A 23,422-nucleotide genomic window follows, 5' to 3' on the forward strand; every position below is an offset into this window, starting at 1 on the left:
TAAATTCTGGTTTGGACTCTCAGTAGCTCTGTGACCTTGACCAAGTTTCTTGTTTGCTTATCTATAAAAGGGTGCCTAACTCAAAGGACAGGACTAGAACCACAGTTCCCTCAAGACCTTATCTTGTTCTTTGGGCTTTTAGCACTATCTATAAAACACCAAGCATACAGAAGAAAACTGAGAACCTAAGCCAATTACCTAGCAGTTATCCCAGCTCTCTGAAAAGTGGTTCAGATTGACATTTTTTTTGAAGATTTTATTTAATTATTTGAGAGAGAGAGCACGTGCGCACAAGCAGGGGGAGAGGCAGAGGGAGAGGGAGAAGCAGACTCCCGCTGAGCAGGGAGCCCGACACGGGGCTCAACCCCAGAACCCTGTTAAGGCAGACACTTAACCGACTGAGCCACCCAGATGCCCCAGTTTAGATCTAGATTTAAAACCTGCGTACGTCCACATATGTGAGAGAATTTTCTGATCTTCCAAGCTCCACAGGAAGCATGGCTACTCCAAGATGTCAGCATTAAGAGTGATAAAAAGCCCAAGGTGGGGCAAAACTGAGGACAGATACCAGGGAAGACCCCCAATACTGAATTAGAATAGGCAAAGGCAGAGCCAGGAAGAAACTATGTCAAAAGGGAGTCAGCTGCCAGGTACCACCTCGGAGCAGGTATATAAACCTAAATCTAAGTTGTGATCTGCCCTGAGGCCATTCAGTAATTGTCAAAGAAGCAAAGTGCAGAAAACTGGGAGCACCAGATAATGCTGCACATTCTGTAATTTGCTATATCAGGTCTTATTGAAGGACTAATTTCATTGCTGTGCTAATGCAAGTCATTGAAGCCCCATTTTGGGCCCAGTATCTGCCAACACAAATCTGTGACCCAATTTCAAAGGTATATTCAAAGAATTTAGCTTATGAAGCTAACTCTAGGTTAACAACAACAACAAAAACATTTAAGGCAATTCACACTTTTCTATTTTTACCTTTAGATAAGTCTTAAGATTTTAGTACATGACATACACAATGGCTTCAATGTAGTAAATGTGAAAAACAGGCTCATCGGTATACCATGTTTATGGAGTGAAAGACTTAATACTGTTAAGACATTCATTCTCCCCATGGTGGTCTACAGATGCAATGAAATTTAAATCCAAGCAGGAACTTTTTGCTAGAAACTGACCAGGTGATTCTAAAATTAATATGAGGATGCAAAATATCTAGAATAGCCAAAATAACCTTGGGAGGCCAAATACAAAGAGGACTTGCCCTGAACCCAACGTTCGCCGATCTCTTAACAGAAAGTTTGCCATACTACAACCTCATCTTGTACACAAGCCTATCATTTAAAAAAAGTCAATGTACTAATTGCTTACAGCTCATGCACATAAGACACCAAAATAATAAAACTACTTTTCTACTAAAACACTTTCGACACAGTATTCCTCAAAGTGTCATCGGGGGACCCTTGGTGTCAGAATCACCCTTGAGGAGTTTCTTTAAAATGCTGATGTATGGGAGCACCCAGGTGGCTCAGTCGGTTAAGCATCTGACTCTTGATCTCAGCTCATGTCTTGATCTCAGGATCGTGAATTCAAGCCCCACATTAAAAATAAATGAAAATTAAAATTAATTAATAAAATAAAATGCTGATATATGGATTTCCCCCAGACCTAAGGAATCAGACTTTTAAAGAGGGGCTCCAGGAATTTCTATTTTTATCAAACTTCCCCAGGCAGATACCGATACACTCCAAAATTTAAAAACAACTCCCCTAGAATTTATTAGATTTTTTTTCCCAAACAAGCAGCTTTTTCCTATACTCACCTGAAGAGATGCTATCTTAACACAACTTTGATATCAGTAAAAAAGCAAGACTTACCTTCTCTGGTGGGTGGTTAGTTATGAGGGCTGTAGCTCTTTCGGTAAATATGTTTGTTGAATACATATTTTTATATCCTGTTGCAACTTCTTCACCATCTCGAAAATCAAGAGCACATCGTGTGACATTTAGAGCGTCAATTAATGTACAGCGCTCATGGGAATAGTAATCTTCACTACCTAGGAGATATCCTACAACAAGAATCGGAGATGAAAGTAGTCAGCATAGCATAAAACTTGCTAAACAAACTAATGTTTCAGCATTTAATTGCCTAGTGCAATTGATTACCCATGACAAGGCTAATCAAATGACAAGGCTAATCAGAGCACCACTTCTTAACATCTCTATATTTGCTAGCAGGAGGCATTAAAATGTTATTGTAAAAAAATTCAAATCCATTCCTCCTCAGTCAAGTCTTCAGAACACAAGGCTCTGTCATGGAACTCTCAAAGTGGATGATTCCAAGTAAATCCATTTTTAAAAATCAGAGTTTAAATTCAGGAAAGATGATAAAATCTTAATCTTTGAAAGCTATCTAATGGCAAAAACAGCATAGGGTTAATGTGATTTCTTACAAGTTTTTACTCTGAGGTATCACATAAATGAACACAGGATTCAAATAAGTTGATATTGACCTTTGGAGACTGGCTTCAAGGTTATCTATAGAAGCAGCTCTAGGAGGAATCATCTTTAGTCAGATGCTGACACCCACTGGCGGAAGACACAACCCTTTCCAAACAGGAGCTCTAGACAATTTAACAGAACCAAAAGATCAAACTAACGTGGGCAATCAAAGTAGGTTTTTCTACCAACCACAATCTCAGTTTTGCCCCCAATGTAAATGGCATCAACTGCCTATCCCCCAATTTGAATGTAAACATGAAAGGAAATGGGTTTTCTCAACTAAAGCTGTTTCTGCAAATGTTCCATATTTTCCTAAAATATTAAAATAAGCTGTGCAGCATATTGTATGATTCCATTTATATGAAATGTCCAGAACAGGCAAATCTATAGAGACAAAAAGTTATGTTAGTGGTTGCCTAGAGCTGGTGGGGTTGGAAGAAAATGGTGAGTGACTGATGATAGAGAAGGGGTTTCTTTCTGGGGTGATGAAAATATTCTACAATTGGGTTGTAATGACAGTAGCACAACCCTGTGAATTTATTAAAAATCAATAAATTGTACACTTTAGTGGGTGGATTATATGGCGTGTGAATTATACCTCAATAGAGCTATTAAAAAGAAATAAGCTGTGCTGGACTCTGAGCCATCTCTTAACAAATAATGCTTATTAACCTTAAAATGAGGTGGATAAAATTAGCCAAGCCCTTTCTTCAGCCCTAAGCATTCTCTATCATCACAATCAAAAGCTTTACACAGTTTATATGAAAAATGAATTCATTTCTAATTAATTTCCTCCTTTTTCATGATTCAATAAATTCAAAGTCCATACAATGAATACCTTGGTCTTAAGACCACTTTTTTTAAATTTAATTAATTTATTTGAGAGAGAAAGAGAAACTATCTCGAGCATGAGCAAGGGGAGGGGCAAAGGGAGAGGGAGAGGGAGAGAGAATCTCAAGCAGACTCTGCGCTGAGTGTGGAGCTGGATGCGGGGCTTGATCTCAGGACCCCGAGATCATGACGTGAGCTAAAATTAAGAGTCAGAGGCTTAACCGACTGAGCCACCCAGGTGCCCCAGACCACTTTTTACATGGCAATCTTTTCCCCTAATGTATATAACAGAAAGGGAAATCAAATGTGTTTGGGGTTTTTTTTGTTTTTAAGATTTTTATTTATTTATTGAGAGAGAGAGAGAGAATGATAGAGAGAGAGCATGAGAGGGAGGAGGGTCAGAGGGAGAAGCAGACTCTCAGGACTCGATCCTGGGACTCCAGGATCATGACCTGAGCCGAAGGCAGTTGCTTAACCAACTTAGCCACCCAGGCGCCCCTCAAATGTGTTTGTTAATTAATATATAAGAGAGAAAGAAATGTATCCATAAAAGTGATCTTGCCCCTTATATGGATGATTAGAGAGGTCAGGACACTGGGGTTCTATTTGGAATTTTTAATAACTCCTGGGTGTTAAGAGCTTGAGGAAATCACTTCAGGTTATTTCTCTGTAAATGTAAACTATTGTCTATTACTTGAGAGAATATAAGCATAGGATATACTTGATTAAAAGATGTATGGGGGCACCTGCGTGGCTCAGTCGATTAAGCATCTGCCTTTAGCTCAGGTCGTGATCTCAGGGTCCTGGAATTGAGCCCCACATCAGGCTCCCTGCTCAGTGGAGAGCCTGCTTCTCCCTCTCCCTCTGTCCCTCCCCTTGCTTGTGCGTTCTCTCTCTCTCTCTCTCTCTCAAATAAATAGAATCTTTAAAAAAAAAAAAATGTAAGAACTATAGGGTGCCTAGGTGGCTCACTTAAAAAAAAAAGTATGAACTATGAATACTAAAAGGATATTACAAACAGGAGAATTCCAGGAATAGAACTATTTATTTACATACTTGGCCAGACTGATACCAAACAACCATGTGGCAATCATATGCAGCTTTTCTCACAACAGTGATTCACAAATTTGCACTTACATGCTGAGCCTAAAGAAGATGGCATCCTATGCTTTCTTGGGGAAAAATCATAGAATACTTTTTGAACAACTAAATCTCTGACTTTTTAAGTTTTATTGAGCTGTAAGTCACATCCCATACAAGTCACCTACTTAAAGTGTAGAATTCAATGGTCTTTAAGGTATTCAGAGTTGTACAACCAGCCCCACAATCATCTGGCTGCTTTTGAACAGAACATCTAAGTCATAACAGTTATAACAGCTGCAAGGTCATTATCCCCTCCTATCTACAAGTTCAGACGAATGTGCGGTGTTTGTTCCTCTGAATCTTCAGGCATCTCAATTCTCATAAAAGGATATGATTTTCTTCTGTCCAAGTCAATTTTTAAATATGTGACTTGGGTTTTAGTAAAAAAATTAAAATACCTATAGTCCTTCCTCTTGCCAGAGCATAGGTATGGATCCATCTTTCAGCAAAGGTCTGACTGAAAATTGTCAAAGGATATACAGGCTGTTTTTTCCTCTAGAATTTCCAAAATGATAAAGAGCTCTTACACCCAAGTCTGACTTTCACAGTTATTTGAGGATACAGAGGATATACCCAGGTTCATCAAGAAAGAATGCCTTGATTGCTTAGCAATGTCTGCTAGAGAAGCAGAATGGGAGCGGGGCACATACGGTCTCCTGCCTGAGGTCCTTGCATCTCAACTTTAACCCAAGATCCAACACAGCATGACAGAGATGTGTGTTTTGACTATATTGTTTGGGCCCCATATAATCACTGAAATGCCCTTTGGTATTCTGGCCCTACCTTGAATGAAAAGGAATGTCTCAAGAAACACGTATAAGAAAACCACCATTATATAACTAAAGTGCTGTTTTTGAGGATGTTGTCCACCTTACCTTCTCCCAAAGGAGAGATTTCTCAGGTCTAAGAGCCAGAAAATGCTTTACTCTTCCTGAACATCTGGTTTCCATTTATCTTATAAATAATGTGACTCTTATAGCTGTCTCCTTTTTAAAATTTTTTTTTTTAATTTGGACGTAAGAAATCTCAAGTTGCAGAGTTCGATGTGAAGCCCACCTACAGCCAGGCAGTTTTTTTGTAATTTGGTGCCATGCCGCAATTTCATCTTTTTCTACTCACCCTAATTTTTTATTCTATTTTTTTAAAGATTTTGTTTATTTGAAAGAGAGAGAGATAGCCCAAGCAGCGGGGAGGGGCAGAGAGAGAGGGAGAGGCAGACTCCCCACCAAGCAGGAAGCCTGAGGCAGGGCTCGATCCCAGGATCCTGAGATCATGACCTGAGCCAAAGGCAGACTTTTTTTTTTTATATAAAGATTTTTATTTATTCATCTGACAGAGACACAGCGAGAGAGGGAACACAAGCAGCGGGATTGGGAGAGGGAGAAGCCGGCTTCCTGTGGGGCTCAATCCCAGAAGAACCCTGGGATCATGACCTGAGCCGAAGGCAGACGCTTAACGACTGAGCCACCCAGGCGCTCTCTACTTTTAAACTTTTTATGTTCAGCGTGTGTTCCTTTTTGGATGTGGCAGGTTGTAAATAAATGAAGAGACAAATGAGAGGTAAACAGGTAGCTAAATAGCCAGATAGAAAGCGCAGTATGAAAAGAACTCATCAGAAAGACACACAGCCACTAGTAAGATAAATAGGCTGTTAGTTAAGACATAATTTGTTAACAGGTTAAAAGAGGGTAAGTTAAAAAACTAACCTAAGTTTTCACATTTTTATAGGGCTATCAAATCCATAAAATACTTCTTATTTCTTATTATCCTTCCTATTACCATTTGTTATTTACCCTTCCATTTTATTCTTTTGATTGGTCTTCCCCAATCTAGTGATTTCAAAAGCAGATCTCACAGAAGGGAGGGAAGGATGCCAATGGAAAAGAGTTTCCTCTACCATCTCCAGAAAAAAAAAAAAAAAAAAATCTTTGGGACAGTCCATGGAGAGAAAAAAACATTCTGAACCTTTGTGAAGGAAATACTCTTGTATTGGGTTTTGCCTGGAATTATTTTAAGAAGCAAGCTGTATCCCCTTTTGGTCATAAGATTCTCTAAGAGTACAAAGGCCCGAGCACGGCATTTAATACCCTGGCAAAGGTACGCGCCTCCCTGTGGGCAACTGCCCACCGCGAGCAGAGCACTGAGCCATGTGGACGGAGGTGGTAGTAGAAAGTTGCCCCGCGGCTGTGCTGACAAATTCATTCTGTGTTCAAGTTTCCAGTCATTTCATCTGACTACACTTGGGTGTATTTTTATGCGATGGTTGCAGCTAGTCTAAGCTGTAAAAGAAACATGTGCGTTTCCATTACCAAAGTAAGTATCAAATCCTCGGCGGGTTGGAAGGCATTCTTTCCGGTACATTCCCAGGTGCCATTTTCCGATCATATGGGTAGTGTAGCCTGCTTCTTTTAGAAGCTGGGGCAGCAGTTTTTCATCCAGAGGGACACAGCTGGGCTGACAGGGCCAGATTATTTGGTGTTGTAAGCCTGTGTGGATCTTAAAGAGACAAACATGAAATTATAGATTGATGGTGTTGAAACATCCCGAACAAGCAGATAAAGTGGTTGCTTAATTTATTGGATACATCTGCAGATTTGACTGTTGAACTCTCTTCCTGTACCAGCTTACGGATATTTCTGAATGGCACTTTACTCACTTATTCAAATAAGGTAATGGCCATAAACAGATTGGAAAAAATGAATAAAAGCACTCTAATAAACATTAGATATTTCAACAAATATTTATCAAGGAATTATGTTAGAAACCATTGACTTAGGATTTCACCTCCTACCTCAAAAAAAGTAACCATAACACGAAGTGTGGATTTATCAAGGAAAAAGTGTTCCAATTTTTGTGCACATGAGAAATTAGTGTTTGGTTTGGAAGGGGCTTCTGTAATCTTTCAAGATTTGGTGATTTTTTTTAAGGGTTATTCAAAAATACAATGAAAGTAATGCCTTGCTTTTCTTATTCCACTTTATGGAGACCATAATTTCAAAAGTCAGCGACCAACTTTTTCTTAAGGGAAAAAAAAGCAGCCATCTGACCCACATGTTGGGAGTGGTTCACACAACTATATGCCCAGGGCGCAAGGACCACACAACAATTAGCCTTTAAGAAATGATCCCTTGTTGAGTCTTGGTGTGGTATTAAAATAGAACATCTACAATTACATGAAAAGGCTGTTAAAATAACCCTTCCTTTTCCAACCACCTATCTGTGTGAGGCTAGATGTTCTACATAAACTTTTATCAAAACAATATATTACAACAGATTATAACAACCTAGCTATCTTCTATTAATAGAAAACACATACATGCTGTGGTGAGCACTGTGAATTGTGTAAGACTGATGAATCACAGACCTGTACCTCTGAAACAAATAACACGTTATATGTTCATAAAAAAAAAAAATTGAGGACACATACAAAAATACAAAACAGTATTACTCTTCTCATGTAATTCTCTTATTTTGGATAATATAGTTATTTTTCATAAGTTATTTATGTTAACATGTAATGGGATTATTACTGCTGTTTTTCAATGAACAAAAGTATTTTTAGATTTCTATTTTAATTTCTGACACGGTGAATTTTGAAAGGTGTAACCCACAGAAACATAAGCTCTTTGGGGTACCTAAGACCAAAAAGTTTGAGAATTGATGTTATAATATCCAGTAGTGGGCCCTGCAATGAGGGAAATAAAGTAGGCCAGGGAGATGGTGACCGAGGTGATTCGTTGATAGGGTGGCAAAAGAAATCTGAGGGGGAGCTATTTCCAACAGTAATATGAATCAAGTGAGAGAGTAACAGAGCCTTGCAAAAATACAAGGCAAGAATAATCGAGGCATAAGAAATAAAAAGTGCAAAGGCCCTGGGCCCTGAACTTGCTGGATGAGTCTGAAGGCCAGGAGGGAGGCCAGTATGGCCCTGTCGCAGCTTCTGTGCTGATGGGGGCACACCAGCCCTGCTGGGGTCCAACCAGAGCAGAGTCCCCAGGGGCTTCCGTCCTCGGCTGCCCACCACTCCCTTCCCGCAAACCTCACACCTCTTCTCCTTGTCCTGGCTTAGCCAGGGAGGTACTTTCCTTTGCATGAAGTGGGACTAGGGTCTCACATTCAACTCTGCACTGGACACAAGCCTTCTCTAGAAAGGGCTAGGTACTCCTGATGTCCCTGGAACAAATGGGGCTCTGGGGACACAGAAGGTTGAGAGTACCAGTTCTCCACACAAACTCTAACTCCCTGGCCTCTGTCAGCTGTCAGGTGGGTTGTAAGCAGTTATTAATAAATGGCAAAAGTGTGTTTGCAAATGTTTTGCTGGCTTTTATAATTCAAGGCAGAATGCATAAAGCTCAGGGAATGAGATCCCAACTCAGCTCTATCACCAAAGACATACTCAACATTCAACAGTGCCACAGTAATAATCGTAGGCTCTTTTATTAACAACATAGCAAGCCTTCCCCACCACGCTGCACTTTGCTTTCTTGAGAGACGGCGTGGTGTCATAGAGAACATGCCCTGAAGCCTGGAGCTGCCCCAGGAGCACGCTGTGGTGCCTAAGAACACCAGATAAAATGTACACTCAACCACTCATCTATGGTTCTGCTGGCACGACGGAATACTGATTAATCTCTGGGTTTCTCAATTCAAATACTAACTTACACAGACCAGATTCACAGATTTTTATTGTGTTTTAAATACACGGCAATAATGAGAGACGATGGACTCTGAAAAACAAACTGAGGGTTCTAGAGGGGAGGGGGGTGTGGGGATGGGTTAGCCTGGTGGTGGATATTGAGGAGGGCACGTTCTGCATGGAGCACTGGGTGTTATGCACAAACAATGAATCATGGAACACTACATCAAAAACTGATGATGTAATGTATGGTGATTAACATAACAATAAAAAGGAAAGAAAAAAAATAAAAATAAATACATGGCAATAAACAGATACAAAGGAGAAGCCGCCCCCCAAAAATTCACACTTACAATCTTTTTTTTCTAATTTATTATAAGCTACTATTGAATAGCTTTCTCATAAGCTTTGACATTGCCTTGAATTTCATTTTTTGTGGATCTTTCCAGAACCACCACTTTGGAGTTGCACTTGCCATTGCTTCATTTCCTTCTATCTTTCCATACCCTTTTAAAAGAACCATATAAAATACCTTAAATGTGAAATTAAAATGGGTTTATTTTGAAGGTGATGGATAATTCACTATCTTGATCGTGGTGATGGTTTCACAATATATACATATCAAGACTTATCAAACTGTATACTTTAAATATGTGCAGTTTATTGCATGTCAACCATATACCAATAAAGCTTTTTAAAAATATAAGTGAGTTTAAGATTTCTACTAAGATTTCTATGCCTTTGGGGCACCTGGGTGGCTCAGCAGGTGAAGTGTCTGCCTTAGGCTCAGGTCATGATCTCAGAGTCCTGGGATCAAGCCCCATTTCACGTTGGGGGGTGGTCCCTGCTCAGTGGGAAGTCTGCTTCTCCCTCTCCCTTTGCTCACCACCCCCCACCCCGCTCATGTTCTCTCTCTCTCAAATAAATAAAAATCTTAAAAAAAAAAAAAAAAAAGATTTCTATGCCTTTCCTAGAAATCACTGGACACCTCCACTGGGATAAGTGCCGGATGCCTTCAACTTGCCTTCCAAATCCACATTCTGCCTTGTGTCCTGCTCTCTGCCCTGGGAAGCTGACCTTTGGGAACCAAATCACAGGACTCTGCACCTTCTGGCTTCTGACCGGGTTCACCCAAGGGGGACCCCTGACAGGAGGTTAGAGGGAGGGAAGAGATGAGTGGCTTTGGACTGCCAGACCATGTCTCTCTGTGCAGGCCATCCCGAAGGCAGCCGTCTCTATATGACACTCTTTGTCTCTAGGTTCTTTCCTTCCCTCCCTTCTGGTCCAGGGCTAGCAACAGCTCCACTAGGTTACACACCATTACTTGTGTTCCCTTTCCCCCAACTCACACTTCGTGAATAGTCCCTTTATAAATAAATCTCCCTAAATTATCCTAATTTGAATGTGCCATCTCTTTCCAGCTGGGATCCTGAATAAGGATGCTACAATATCCAGGAAACACTGGGGCAGGAAACATACACACACACCCCAAATCATAGAAGGATTCTGTTCATGGTTAACAACGTGAAATTTACTCAAAAGAAAATTAATCCTAGGTTCAAAAACTTTATAATAGATACTAATTGGCAACAGTGCAGGACAAGCAAAGGTAATATTTCATGGAACCCAAAAGACCCAGATAAATGCTATGTGCAGATTTCTTTAAATGGAAAGCTCATCCATCACACGCACAGAATTAACTCTGATAGCTATAAAGCATTGCCAAGGGATTCTGTGTGATTCGGTTTTCCTAGTCCATGGGCATCAAGCCAGGTGGTCAGCTGAAGCCTGTTTCTATTATCTACAATCATATGGAGCACAGAATTTGTTCTTTTCAATTCCCGAGAATTTATTTGACAGAGCATTTTTATGGCATTACTGGGGAAGCGGAAGCCAAACTCTGGATGGCAGCCAAAAACATGTTTTTAGGCTGTTCAAACACTATTTGAAGTAAGGAAGCCGTTATGTGTAGAGAAGCAGTAAACAGGCAAATGCTGAGCTGGTTCCAACTGAGCGCTTTAGTTTAGCACAGAACTATAGATCCACACCATGCTTCATGGGGCAGGATGATAACAGGGCACCAATAGGAACCAACAAAAAAAGAAGTGTCCTTTTGCAAACACAGCAGCATCTACGACAATTCCATTCTAACACTCCTCTTCAATGTTCAGAGAGCAGGTATGAAAGGAGACGATTACATAGATAATATAGGAGAGTCCAAAGGAGTTACTCTATACCAACCATGTGTGGCTATCTCTTCTTCATTAAAACAAAGCCTCTTGCCAAAAACAGCTTCTCCTAAGATTTTACTTAACCATCAAGGCTTTCCTGCACAAAGGCAAAGGGTCTATATAATCCATGAAGGACCTGGCACATCTCTAGGTTCCTTCCATGAGATAATTGATGAGAATCCTTGTGTGTGTGTTTTGTCGCATATAAAATTTATCTGATCCTGTGAGTTATTCCAGCCCGTGTAGACATGGAAGATACTATCAGTGTCATCTCATGAACTTAAAAAAGAGAAAGGCCTATCTCTTGTTTTTGTTTTGTTTTTTTTTTTTTAGATTTTATTTATTTATTTGACAGAGAGAGAGACAGCCAGAGAGGGAACACAAGCAGGGGGAGTGGGAGAGGGAGAAGCAGGCTTCCCGCAGAGCAGGGAGCCCGATGCGGGGCTCGATCCCAGGACCCTGGGATCATGACCTGAGCCGAAGACAGACGCTTAATGACTGAGCCACCCAGGCACCCCGAAAGGCCTATCTCTTGGAGGGAGAAGCGGGGAGTGTGGCTCCCACCCTCGGAACCTCTTCCTATCCCCCTGTAAGAGGTCCAGGCAGTCTACTGATTGATTATCTACAGGATTTGGAAGCTCAGAGCGCGATATTTCAGTCACACTGATAACAAACTCTCCCAGGGGCAATGAATGCCATCTCTCTCCTAACTTAACAGTGCTGAGATAATACCCAGCTGAACAGAAGAAAGATTCTGTCCTATCAGTTGGACCTGTGCATGATGAACTCATACCCTCACTGCACCCACGTATTTGTACACCTCCTACTCCAGTACTTCAAAATTCGGAAAAGCAGGCAGGCCCACCCTCGACTTTATACACCAGGGGCTGAGAGGGAAGCTCCATCACAGAACGTGCTGGTGGCCGACCAGGACTTCAGAATTTCCAGCCTGCCCTTGAGCAGTACACTACAGGTTTTAACCACGGTCAAGTACCACTCATGCCACCTTAGGGTTTATTCCTGGAGCCGTCCCACAGAACAAATGGATAGTGGAGAATCTGCTCCCTCCCCCTCTTAAGCCTTCTAAAAACCAGTCAGCTGCCCGTGCTGTCCAAGCCAAGAGCTCCAGAACACACATTATCTGTGTTAGGGGCCTGACTCCGCCATCTGGCCTGGTCCTCCAGAACCCAGGCTGCAGAGCTGGCTGGTGTCACTGACAGTTTTAAGGGTCTATTTATTTTGGTGTTGATTAGCAAAGAGTGTAAATCTCTGACTAACCCCAAAAAGGGATGCTGTTGGTAAGAAGAATAAACAAGGCAAAAACCGAATCAGTGCCTTCCTCTGTTTAAATTATAAAGCCAACCAAAAGCCCCAAATGAAAAGGTAGGAAAATACAGAGGAAAAGGAATTTTTAGTAAAGTGATATGACTAAAGAAACAAAAACAAAGAGAGTTACCAGACAGTGACAGCTTATGTTCAGAGTGATTCTTGAAATAACAAACCTCAAAAATCAATCAGCAAAAAAACCCCATAAGTCAGTGGGTCATACTCCACTCAGCCCCAAACTTATTTATGTCCTCATTTCCAATTACGTGGGAAGTAAAATATGTAAAACATGAAATTGTTTCTGTGAAATATTTTCAATGCTCGCAGAATATGGCTTCCAGATGCCCCTTGCCTTCTGGGAAAATGCTTCTTGGCTCTGGCTCGGCTTAGGAAAGATAGCTGGCTTCAGCAAAACGAAAGACCTAGCAAATCAAGTCATCCCCGGGGCTCCCCGCATTAAAGCCCTGATGTGTTCTAGAAGGGGGCCGTCTTACTTGTCACCATGGAGCTGATGCATCCTCTGTTCCTCCCCCTAAGGAAGCATGGGAATAGAAGCTAACAAGTGCTTTCTCTTCCGAGGCGCCTATGCCCCAAAGACTACATGCTCCTATCTCTGATTCCTTGGATGCCACTGCCAGAGGGTCCCATGAACACTCCCAATCTGTGACCTACTTCTTTCCCCAATCACCCTACCTACTTCTAGCTCATCACTCCTCTTTGCCCCACCTCTAGTCTTAGAGTCCAGGGAGAGGCGACCAGGGACAGGAGTCCACTGTCCAGAGGAGAGGCAAGCAAGTGGGAGGTTGATAAAGGAAGGGCAGGCAGGACGCTGAGGGCACTAAAGAAAAGAAGTAGGGAAAGGAGAGCATCCTCAGGCAGAACTCATTCCTCTCTCCATGCCAGTACGCAATGCCCTATTCTGCCTGGAGCCATGGGTCTCAGCCGCTCACATTCTTAAAGCAAACTTGAAGCAAAAATCAACAATTGCCCACAATGGTGCTGCACAGTCTCCTTCCTGTATTTCCTGTCCAAGGTTCTGCGTCAGGGGTGAGTGAAAAGCCCTGAAATGTCTTGTCCATTTATCAATGTGATTAAGAAAAATGTGACTTGGGTCCCTTAAGAATGAAATCTCGGAGTCATCTTTCATTGCCTCTGTTCTCTGCGAAGGTTACAGAGTTCTGGTGGAGTGGCCCCCTCAGTTCCCAAGGTAAGAATGTTCCCAGTTGAGGATCAAAGTTACTTTCCTCACTTTTTTCCTAGAAGGAAATGTTCCCACTAAGGCCTACTGCTATTGTTACCCTTTGATCTTTTTTGTTTCTTAAAAAGAATGCAGGGGCCCTAGAAATGGCATGTCAACCAGACGCAGTGAAGACAGCGAGCTTGAGCTCTCTCAGGAAATGCTCAGCTGTTAAAGTACTTAGCACATCCATTCATTTCGTTGTTCAACACTGAGACTGCTTCTCTAGGCCAGGGACAAGCAAGGCCGTCTAAAGGACAAGTCACACTTGAGAACAAGCAAGCACACTTACAATGTGTACTAAGAATACAGAACTATAACGAATATTTGGTATTGAATAAAATCAATTTGTAAGAATATAGAAATTTAGCATTTTCAAGTCTCCTTTTGAACTAAAAGCACTATACAAATTCTATTAGAAAAGCTGATGGATTTTTATTTATTTATTTGACCACTTTTACAAAAATCTTTGTTACATATTTTTATTGGAATATATCTGACATATAACATTTTGTAAATTTAAGGTGTACCACGTTTATTCATTGTGATATCTTTGTCATTGTAGCAATACTTAACACCTCTATCATGTTACATACTTATCCTTTCTTTTTTAGTGGTTGGAATCATTAAGTTCTAGTCTCTTAGCAAGCGTGAGGCTTAGAGTACAGTATTGTTGTCCCTAGTTGTCTAGGTCTTATTTCCTGCTTGTTGCACGTCTGTACCCTTAAACTGTCCTATCCTCCCACCTCATGAAGGGTTTTTAAATTGACATTTCATCCTTAAGATTTCAAACAAGGGGAAAGTGAATGTAAAATCTATTTCATTATAGGCACAACATGCCTCTAAAGGATACCAAGAAAGTAATAAATAGGGGCTCCGTACAGGAAGGAGGGTTGAAGGCCAAGATGAAAAGATCTTTTTTTTTTTATGCATACCTCTATTTAAATCTCTTTTACGTGAAACTTTGAAAGTACTTCCTAAAGAAAATTTTAAAAATAAGCTTACTTTCAAAAAAGGTGGTGGTGGGGGGATAAAAAATTGAATTCTAACCAGAACAACATGTATACAAGGAATGCCACATGGCACGTTATTGTGGTTCCTTAACATATATTTACCAGAACACTGTTAGATTAGACACGTTCTTACAGTAGCCTTCAATGTAACATCACTATGAAAACCCGAACAACTAAGTTAATATTTTATCATGAGCAGGCAGTATGAGGACAGGGAGACCCTGCCTCCACCTCTGAGCTCCCAGCATGCTTTTCATACCCTCCTCCACTCAGTTCCAGCCACAGAGACCTTGTCCCCATTCTTAGAAAGAGCTCACGGCAGGCTCTGGGCCTGCACTTGGCTGTCCCTCCCACTGTTTTAAATTCTCTTTCCCAGGATCTCTGAATGGCTGACTCCTAATCATCCAGGCCTCTACCCCTATCTTCTTCTTGGAGATAATTTCCTGAGTCTCTTAGCATTTTGCCTACTTTATTTTCTTCTCTATATTTATTGCCAGGCCATTTAAATTCACCTAGCTTACTCATTTGTTTATGTGTTTATTTCATCCCCCCGCTTGGTCCCTCCTTCTCCTCACCTCACCTGCAACAGACTACAAGCACCAGAAGTCCCCAGAGTATAGCACAATACCCGGCATAACTAGCTGCTCAATAAATACTTGTTGAATGAAAGAATGAATGAATGCATTATACTTAATGGTGATGGACTGAAAGCTTTCCTCTAAGATCAGGAATAATAAAAGTGTGTTCACTCTTGCCACTTCTAATCAAAGTGTACTATAGGTTCTAGTCAGGGCAATTAGGTAAGCATCCAGAATGGAAAGCATCCAGTTTGGAAAGGAAAAAGCAAAACTATTTCTATCTGCAGATGACAGGATCTTGTATATAGGAAATCCTAAAGATATCATACACACACACACACACACACACACACACTCACCCTTTTAAAACTAGTAAGTTCAGGAAGGTTGCAGGATACAGATCAAATGTCAGTTGCAGTTCCATACACTAGCAATGAACAATCGAAAATGAAATTAAGAAAACAATTCCATTTATAACAATATCCAAAAGAATAAAAAATTAGAACTAAACATAACCAAAGAATTGTTACGACTTGCATGCTGAAAACAAAACATTATTGGAAAGAAATTAAAGAAGACCTAAATAAGTAGAAATATATCTCATGTTCATAAATTAGAAGACTTATATATATATTTTTCTTTTTTTATTATCTTTTTTATTAACACATAATGTATTATTTATTTCAGGGGTACAGGTCTGCGATTCATCAGTCTTATACAATTCACAGCGCTCACCATAGCACATACCCTCCCCAATGTCCATCACCCAGACACCCCATCCCTCCCACCACCCTCTACTCCAGCAACCCTCAGTTTGTTTCCTGAGATTAAGAGTCTCTTATGGTTTGTCTCCCTCTCCGGTTTTATCTTGTTTCATTTTTCCCTCCCTTCCCCTATGATACTCTGTCTTGTTTCTCAAATTCCTCATATCAGTGAGATCATAGGATACTTGTCTTTCTCTGACTTATTTCACTTAGCATAATAGCCTCTAGTTCCATCCACATCGTTGCAAATGGCAAGATTTCATTTTTTGATGGTTGTATAATATTCCATTGTAAATATATACACCACCTCTTCTTTCTCCCTTCATCTGTTGATGGACATCTAGGCTCTTTCCATAAGTTTAGCTATTGTGGACATTGCTGCTATAAACATTGGGGTACCCGTGCCCTTTCAGATCACTACATTTGTATCTTTGGGGTAAATACCCAGTAGTGCAATTGCTGGGTCATACAGTAGCTCTATTTTCAACTTTTTGAGGAACCTCCATACTGTTTTCCAGAGTGGCTGCACCAGCTTGCATTCCCACCAACAGTGTAGGAGGGTTCCCCTTTCTCTGCATCCTTGCCAACATCTGTCGTTTCCTGACTTGTTAATTTTAGCCATTCTGACGGGTGTGAGGTAGTATCTCATTGAGGTTTTGATTTGTATTTCCTGATGCCAAGTGATGTTGAGCACTTTTTCATGTGTCTGTTGGCCATTTGTATGTCTTCTTTGGAGAAATGTCTGTTCATGTAGAAGACTTATATTGTTAAGGTTGTAATACTTCCCAAATGGATTTATAGATCAATATAGTCCCTATCAAAATTCCATGGCATTTTTTACAGAAATGGACAAGGTGATCCTAAAATTCATATGGAAATGCAAGGGGCCCAGAAGAGCCAAATCATTCCTGAAAAAGATCAAAATTGGAGGATTCGTATTTTCTGATTCTGAGACCTACTACAAAGTTAGAGTAATCAGGACAGTGTGGTGCTGCCATAAGGATAACATATAGATCAATGTAATAAAATTGTAATTCCAGAAATAAACCCATATATCTACGGTCAACTGATTTGTGACAAGAGTGGAGAAAGCATTCAGTAGGGAAAGAATGTCTTTTTAACATATAGCGCTAGAACAACGGGGCATCCACATATATCCACATACCTCAAAAAAATACAAAAATTAACTAAAAATGGTTCAAAGACCTAAATGTAAGAGCTGAAACTATAAAATTCTTAGAAGAAAACACAGAGGTAAATCTTCATAACCTTAGTGCTTTCTTAGCTATGACACCAAAAGCACAAACAGCCAAAGAAATTAAATTGAACTACATCAAAATTTAAAACTGTTATACATAAAAGGACACTATCAAGAAAGTAAAAAGAAAACCCATAGGAGAAAGTATTTGCAAATCATGTATATGAAAAGGGTTTAACATCCAGGATATATAAAGAACTCATACAACTCAACAATGAAAAGACAACTCAATTTAAAAATGACAAAGGATTTGAGTGAGATTTTCTCCAAAGAAATATACAAATGACAAATAAGACATGAAAAGATGTTCAAGGCCATTAGAGAAATGCAAACCAAAGGCACAATGAGATACTACTCCATACCCACTAGGATGACTAGAAGGCTATAATCAAAAAGATAGTAACAAGGGTTGGCAAAGATATGGAGAAACTGGAACCCACAAACATTGTTGGTGGGAATGGTGTATCTGCTATGGGAACAGTTTGGCAGCTCCTCAAAAAATTAGACACAGAGCTGCCATATGATCTAGTATTCACTCTTAGGTATATACCAAGAGAGGTGACAAAAAAAAAATGTGTTCACACAAAAACTTATACATGGATGTTCGCAGCAACATTATTCACAATGGCCAAAAGACAATGCCCATCAACTAATGGATGGAAAAATAAAATGTTGGTATATCCATACAATAGAATATTATGTGGCCATAAAAAGGAATGGTACAGGGCACCTGGGTGGCTCAGTCGGTTAAGCGTCTGCCTTCAGCTCAGGTCATGATCCCAGGGTCCTGGGATCGAGTCCCGCATCGGGCTCCCAGCTCAGTGGGGAGCTTGCTTCTCCCTCTGCCTCTGCGTCTCTCTCTCTCTCTGACTTTCATGAATAAATAAATAAAACATTAAAAAAAAAAAAAAAGAAAGAAAACCATGTTTAAAAAAAAAAAGGAATGGTACATGCCATAATATGGATGAAAGGATATCTACCGTATGATTCCATTTATATGAAATGTCCAAAATAGGCAGATCTATAAAGACAGAAAGTAGATCAGTGGTTGCCAGGGGCAGGGGGAAGAGGGGAATGGGGATTGACTGCTAACAGTTACAGGGTTTCTTTATGGGGTAATGGCAATGTTCAGAATTAGACAATGGTGATGGTTGTACAACCTTGCAGATATATGAAAAACTGATAAATTAGACACTTAAAATGGTGTATTTGATGGTATGTGAAATAAAACGTTAACAAAAAAAAAATAGAGTATAGGAGGGGTACCTGGCTGGCTCAGTCAGTGGAGCATATGACTCTTGATCTTGGGGTTGTGAGTTTGGACCCCATGCTAGGTTTAGAGATTACTTAAAAATACAATCTTTTTTAAAAATAGAGTATAGGAGGGCGACTGGGTGGCTCAGTCGTTAAGCGTCTGCCTTCAGCTCAGGTCATGGTCCCAGGGTCCTGGGATCGAGTCCCACATCGGGCTCCCTGCTCCACGGGAAGCCTGCTTCTCCCTCTCCCACTCCCCCTGCTTCTGTTCCTGCTCTCGCTATCTCTCTCTCTGTCAAATAAATAAATAAAATCTTTAAAAAAAAATTATAAAAATAGAGTATAGGAAAATAGGCAATATCTTATGTTGCTGGTGGGAATGTAGATTGATACAACCTACTGAAGTACAATTTTGTAGGATTTCTCAAAATTACAAATACATCTATCCTTCAACCCAGAAAGAGTCCTTTTCTAAGAATTTATCCTACAGATATATTTAACCATGTGCAAAATGACATATAGCGAAGGTAGTGACTTCAGCTTTGATATATCAAAAGACTAGAAACAATCTATATGGCCATCATGATGTGACTAGTTAAATAAATTATCATATATCCACTCAACAAAATATTATACAGTCATAAAAATTGAGAATGCTCTTTTACTAACAACGTGGAATTATTTCAAATGTAAAATAAAACAAACATGTGAAGAGTATGCTACCATCCATATAAAAAGAAAGGTAATATCCACGTATGTATTTGCTTGTGTATGCATAAAATACTTCACGAAAGATATACATATACAATTCAGATAGCACAGTTTGCCTTCAAAGATGGGGAGCCGGATGCCTAAGGAACAAAACAGTGTGTGTGTATGTACATAAGGAGATTTTCAGTAACTTTTCAGTTTTCAAACCATTGTGTTTTCTATTCAAATATACATCAAAATATATATCAAAAATATTTTTTAAATAAGGAATGAATGAGTCATAAGATTGTGAGAAGAACAGCGTACAGAGACCTGAATTCTAGTCCTGAATTTACCAATAACCATTTACCTCCTCTTCCGATCAATCTCCCTCTTCCCCGCTTTATCAAACTCCATGCATTTTTCACCAAAGTATGCAGGTTTAAAAAGGTTCATATGTGAGGATTCTGAACAATTACATGTCTCTATATAAAAGGCTGGGTTCATGTTCCTGTTGAAACAAATTCTGGCCAAATAAGCAGCAACATTGTAGGGCGCATAGCGCGCTGAAAAGGAGTAATTTCTCTTCCCGCCCCTAGATGGGGTCAGTAGCTATGATCAGGTACATTTGCCAAGTTAGAAACCCGCTCTAGAGAGGAGGCGGGTGGGAGGATGGGTTAGCCTGGTGATGGATATTAAAAAGGGCACGCTCTGCATGGAGCACTGGGTGTTATGCACAAACAATGAATCATGGAACACTACATCAAAAACTAATGATGTAATGTATGGTGATTAACATGACAATAAAAATTTTTTTTAAAAAGAAAGAAAAAGAAACCCGCTCTAAGGGACACAGGGCCTTAGAGTCAAAGAAATGTAGAGCTAGGAAGAGCCAGGGTGTTCAGCCCAGCTTCCATATTTTACAGATGTGGAAAATGATGTCCAGCTAGTCAGAGTGTGAAGACTCACGTGGTGAACACTGGAACCCACATCTCATTATTCCCAACCAGTCCTCTTCACCAAATACTTTAATAAGCCAAAAACCTAAAACTCAGAATTTGGGGAAACTAAGTTCAATCAGGCTAGGCTTAGTTATCACTTTACACTTTTCTAAAGTTACATGACTATGGGCAGGATGGGTCTCTAAATATTCTACTAAAGGCGATTGTTAAGTTCACAGAACTATTATGTAGTTCTTTCAAGTACCTATTTTTAAATAGTCAACAAATTTCCTCATTTTAGTGACTAAAATATTGCACAACACATGACTCGTTCAGAAATAAAACCTCTCCCCCATTTTCATTTCCCATTTAACATAGGCAATTCCTAACTTGAAACAATATGGGTTAACTTTTTGTTGTTGAGATGTTTGGAAATGACCTAAATGTCCAAAAATAATGGATCATTTAGTAAATCTGAGGCAGCTCTTGTGATGATATTTTTAATAATTTCAAGTAGGCAACACAATGTAGTCGTTTTAGAGCCATGCTGCCTGGCCACGTCCTGGTCCACCACTTACCAGCCCTGTGACCTCGGGCAAGGTTCTTACCCTCTTCCAGCCTTGGTTTCCTTGTTATCAAATAGGGATAAAAGTAGTACCTACCTCACCGGGTTGCTGAGAGAAGTCAATGAATCAAAGTGTAAAGTGCTCAGAATGGTTATCAGTATATAGTATCTGAGGGCAATGAAGCTCCTTAGTTCTCCCTTAAGTGTTGGCTCCTTTAAAAAAGGACGCTTGCTAGCCTGAGGTAATTTGTAATTGGGCCTCCTCAACTCAGAATAAAGCAGGAGAAAAGTCAAGCAAAATGTTTAGGGAGGCTAGCCTGCTACAGTGAGTGGTCTCTGAACTGTTTTGAAGTTCGCAACTTCTACCCTTCCTTCACTTCTTTTTTTTTTTTAAAGATTTTATTTATTTATTTGAGAGAGAGAGAATGAGAGACAGAGAGCACGAGAGGGAGGAGGGTCAGAGGGAGAAGCAGACTCCCTGCCGAGCAGGGAGCCCGATGCGGGACTCGATCCCGGGACTCGATCCCGGGACTCGATCCCGGGACTCGATCCCGGGACTCCAGGATCATGACCTGAGCCGAAGGCAGTCGCTTAACCAACTCAGCCACCCAGGCGCCCCTTCCTTCACTTCTTAACTACAGGGTACTCTACACACGTTTTTTTCTCCAAGATGGAATGGTGGTGACTGGCAGAGAAGGATGTTAGGGGACAAAAGCAGCCAATTATAAGAACAAGTTTCTTAAAGTATGGTATTTGCTTTCCTGTTCAAATCTGTTGGAAGGGAGGAAGTCAGAGAAATGAATGGCCCTCCCATTCTTCTGCAATTTGAGTTCAGTTCTCTTACTTCAGAGCAAATGCAGAACTATTGGGGGCAGACCTTGCATTCTCTCCTTTCTTCTTTACTCAAATGCGCCTTTACTCCTACTAAGTGTCCAGGGTGAGATCATTCTTAAAGCACGGATTCCTGATTACCCCTTGCAGCCAAGGCTAGACCTGTGGAAAGTACTTAGGGCTGCTGGTGAAGGGAGCCATCCTTGACCTTCATGGAAACCTGGGCGACAGCTACTTCTCAGTCCTGTAGTAAAACTCTATCCTTTCTGTTTCTACAAGTCTTCGGATCACTGTGGAAATCTTTATTGCAAATAAACCCTCCTTTCTCTTGATCTTTGGACAACAAGGCTACGGTTGATCAGAGAGGCTACATGAACACAGACTGAGGAGGGCAAGGTTCAAGCATATCCCGTGACTTGCACAGTAAGGGCTCAAAATGTGCTTGTTGAATAAACAATACAGGTATAAGGAGGTATGCTTGTGTTCTGGAACAGTAACCATTTATTGTATTTAATATAATAGCCATAATCACATCAGGATCTTATAAAATCAGCAATCTCAGTCAGATTAAGCAAAAAGGATACAATTTTATGGGCCTGAGATGACTAGTGGATACAGGAGAGGCACAAGACCAGTATTACCACTTTCTAGCTGTGTGATTCTTAACATGTAATCGAACTTCTACAAGTTTATTTCCTTATCTGTAAAAGGGGATTAAAAGTTACAGCTACCTCATGAGCTATTTCAAGAATTAACTTTAAAAACAGTGAAGCACCGTGCAAATGTTCTGGATATTCTTAGTTATCTAACATAAGTGCACACTCTACGAGTATACATATCTCTGTTAACTACAGAGAAGTTGTTAAAGAAAAGCTTTTAGAGATAATGTGAGCTATCACTTGACATCTGTCAGACTGGCTAGTATCAAAAGAACAAGAAATAACAAGTGTTGGTGAGGATGTGGAGAAAATGGAGCCCTCCTGCCCTGTTGATAGGAATGTAAATTGGTACAGCCACTAGGGAAAACAGTATGGATGTTCCTCAGAAAATTAAAGCTAGAGCTATCACATGACCCAGCAATTCCACTTCTGGATACTTATCAGAAGAAAAGGGCAAACCAATCTGAGGAGATCTATGCACCCCTATGTTCTCTGCAGCACTCTTTACAATATAGCCAAGATATGGAAGCAACCTAAGCGTCCATCCATAGGTGAATAGATAAAATTAGATGTCATATATATGTATGCATGTAGATATAGATATAAAACACAGAATATTACTCAGCCATAAAAAAAGAATGAAATCCTACCATTGTCGCAACATGGATGGAACGTAGAGGGTATAATGCGAAGGGAAGTCAGAGAAAGACAAACACCATATGATTTCACTTATGTGTGAAATCCTAAAACCAAAACAATGAACAAACAAAATAAAACAAACAGATCCATAGATACAGGAAACAGTTGGTTTCCAGAGGGGAGAGGGGTTGCGGGGCAGGTGAAAAGGGCAAAGAGGATTCAGAGGTACAAACTTCTAGATAAAAAATAAGTCATGAAGGTATAATGTACAGCATTGGGTATATAGCCAATAATATGCTGTAATTTTGTATGGTGATAAATG

At 40.3% G+C, this 23,422-nt stretch overlaps 1 protein-coding gene across 2 annotated transcripts in view; it reads right to left on the reverse strand.

The window, feature by feature from the left end:
* ARSB (arylsulfatase B) overlaps positions 1-23,422 on the reverse strand; it is a 166,652-nt gene that overhangs the window by 141,954 nt on the left and 1,276 nt on the right. For both annotated transcript variants that reach the window (XM_045897092.3, XM_064596286.1), the window contains exons 2-3: positions 6,788-6,974; positions 1,881-2,071 (exon numbers count right to left, since the gene is read on the reverse strand). In XM_045897092.3, coding sequence (XP_045753048.1) covers positions 1,881-2,071; positions 6,788-6,974 — 378 coding nt within the window. The remainder of the gene's footprint in view (positions 1-1,880; positions 2,072-6,787; positions 6,975-23,422) is intronic.

Source organism: Mirounga angustirostris, unplaced genomic scaffold (genome assembly GCF_029215605.1).
Source record: "Mirounga angustirostris isolate CCGP_5_RB_7025 unplaced genomic scaffold, mMirAng1.0.hap1 SCAF_7, whole genome shotgun sequence".
Taxonomy (NCBI): Eukaryota; Metazoa; Chordata; class Mammalia; order Carnivora; family Phocidae; genus Mirounga; species Mirounga angustirostris.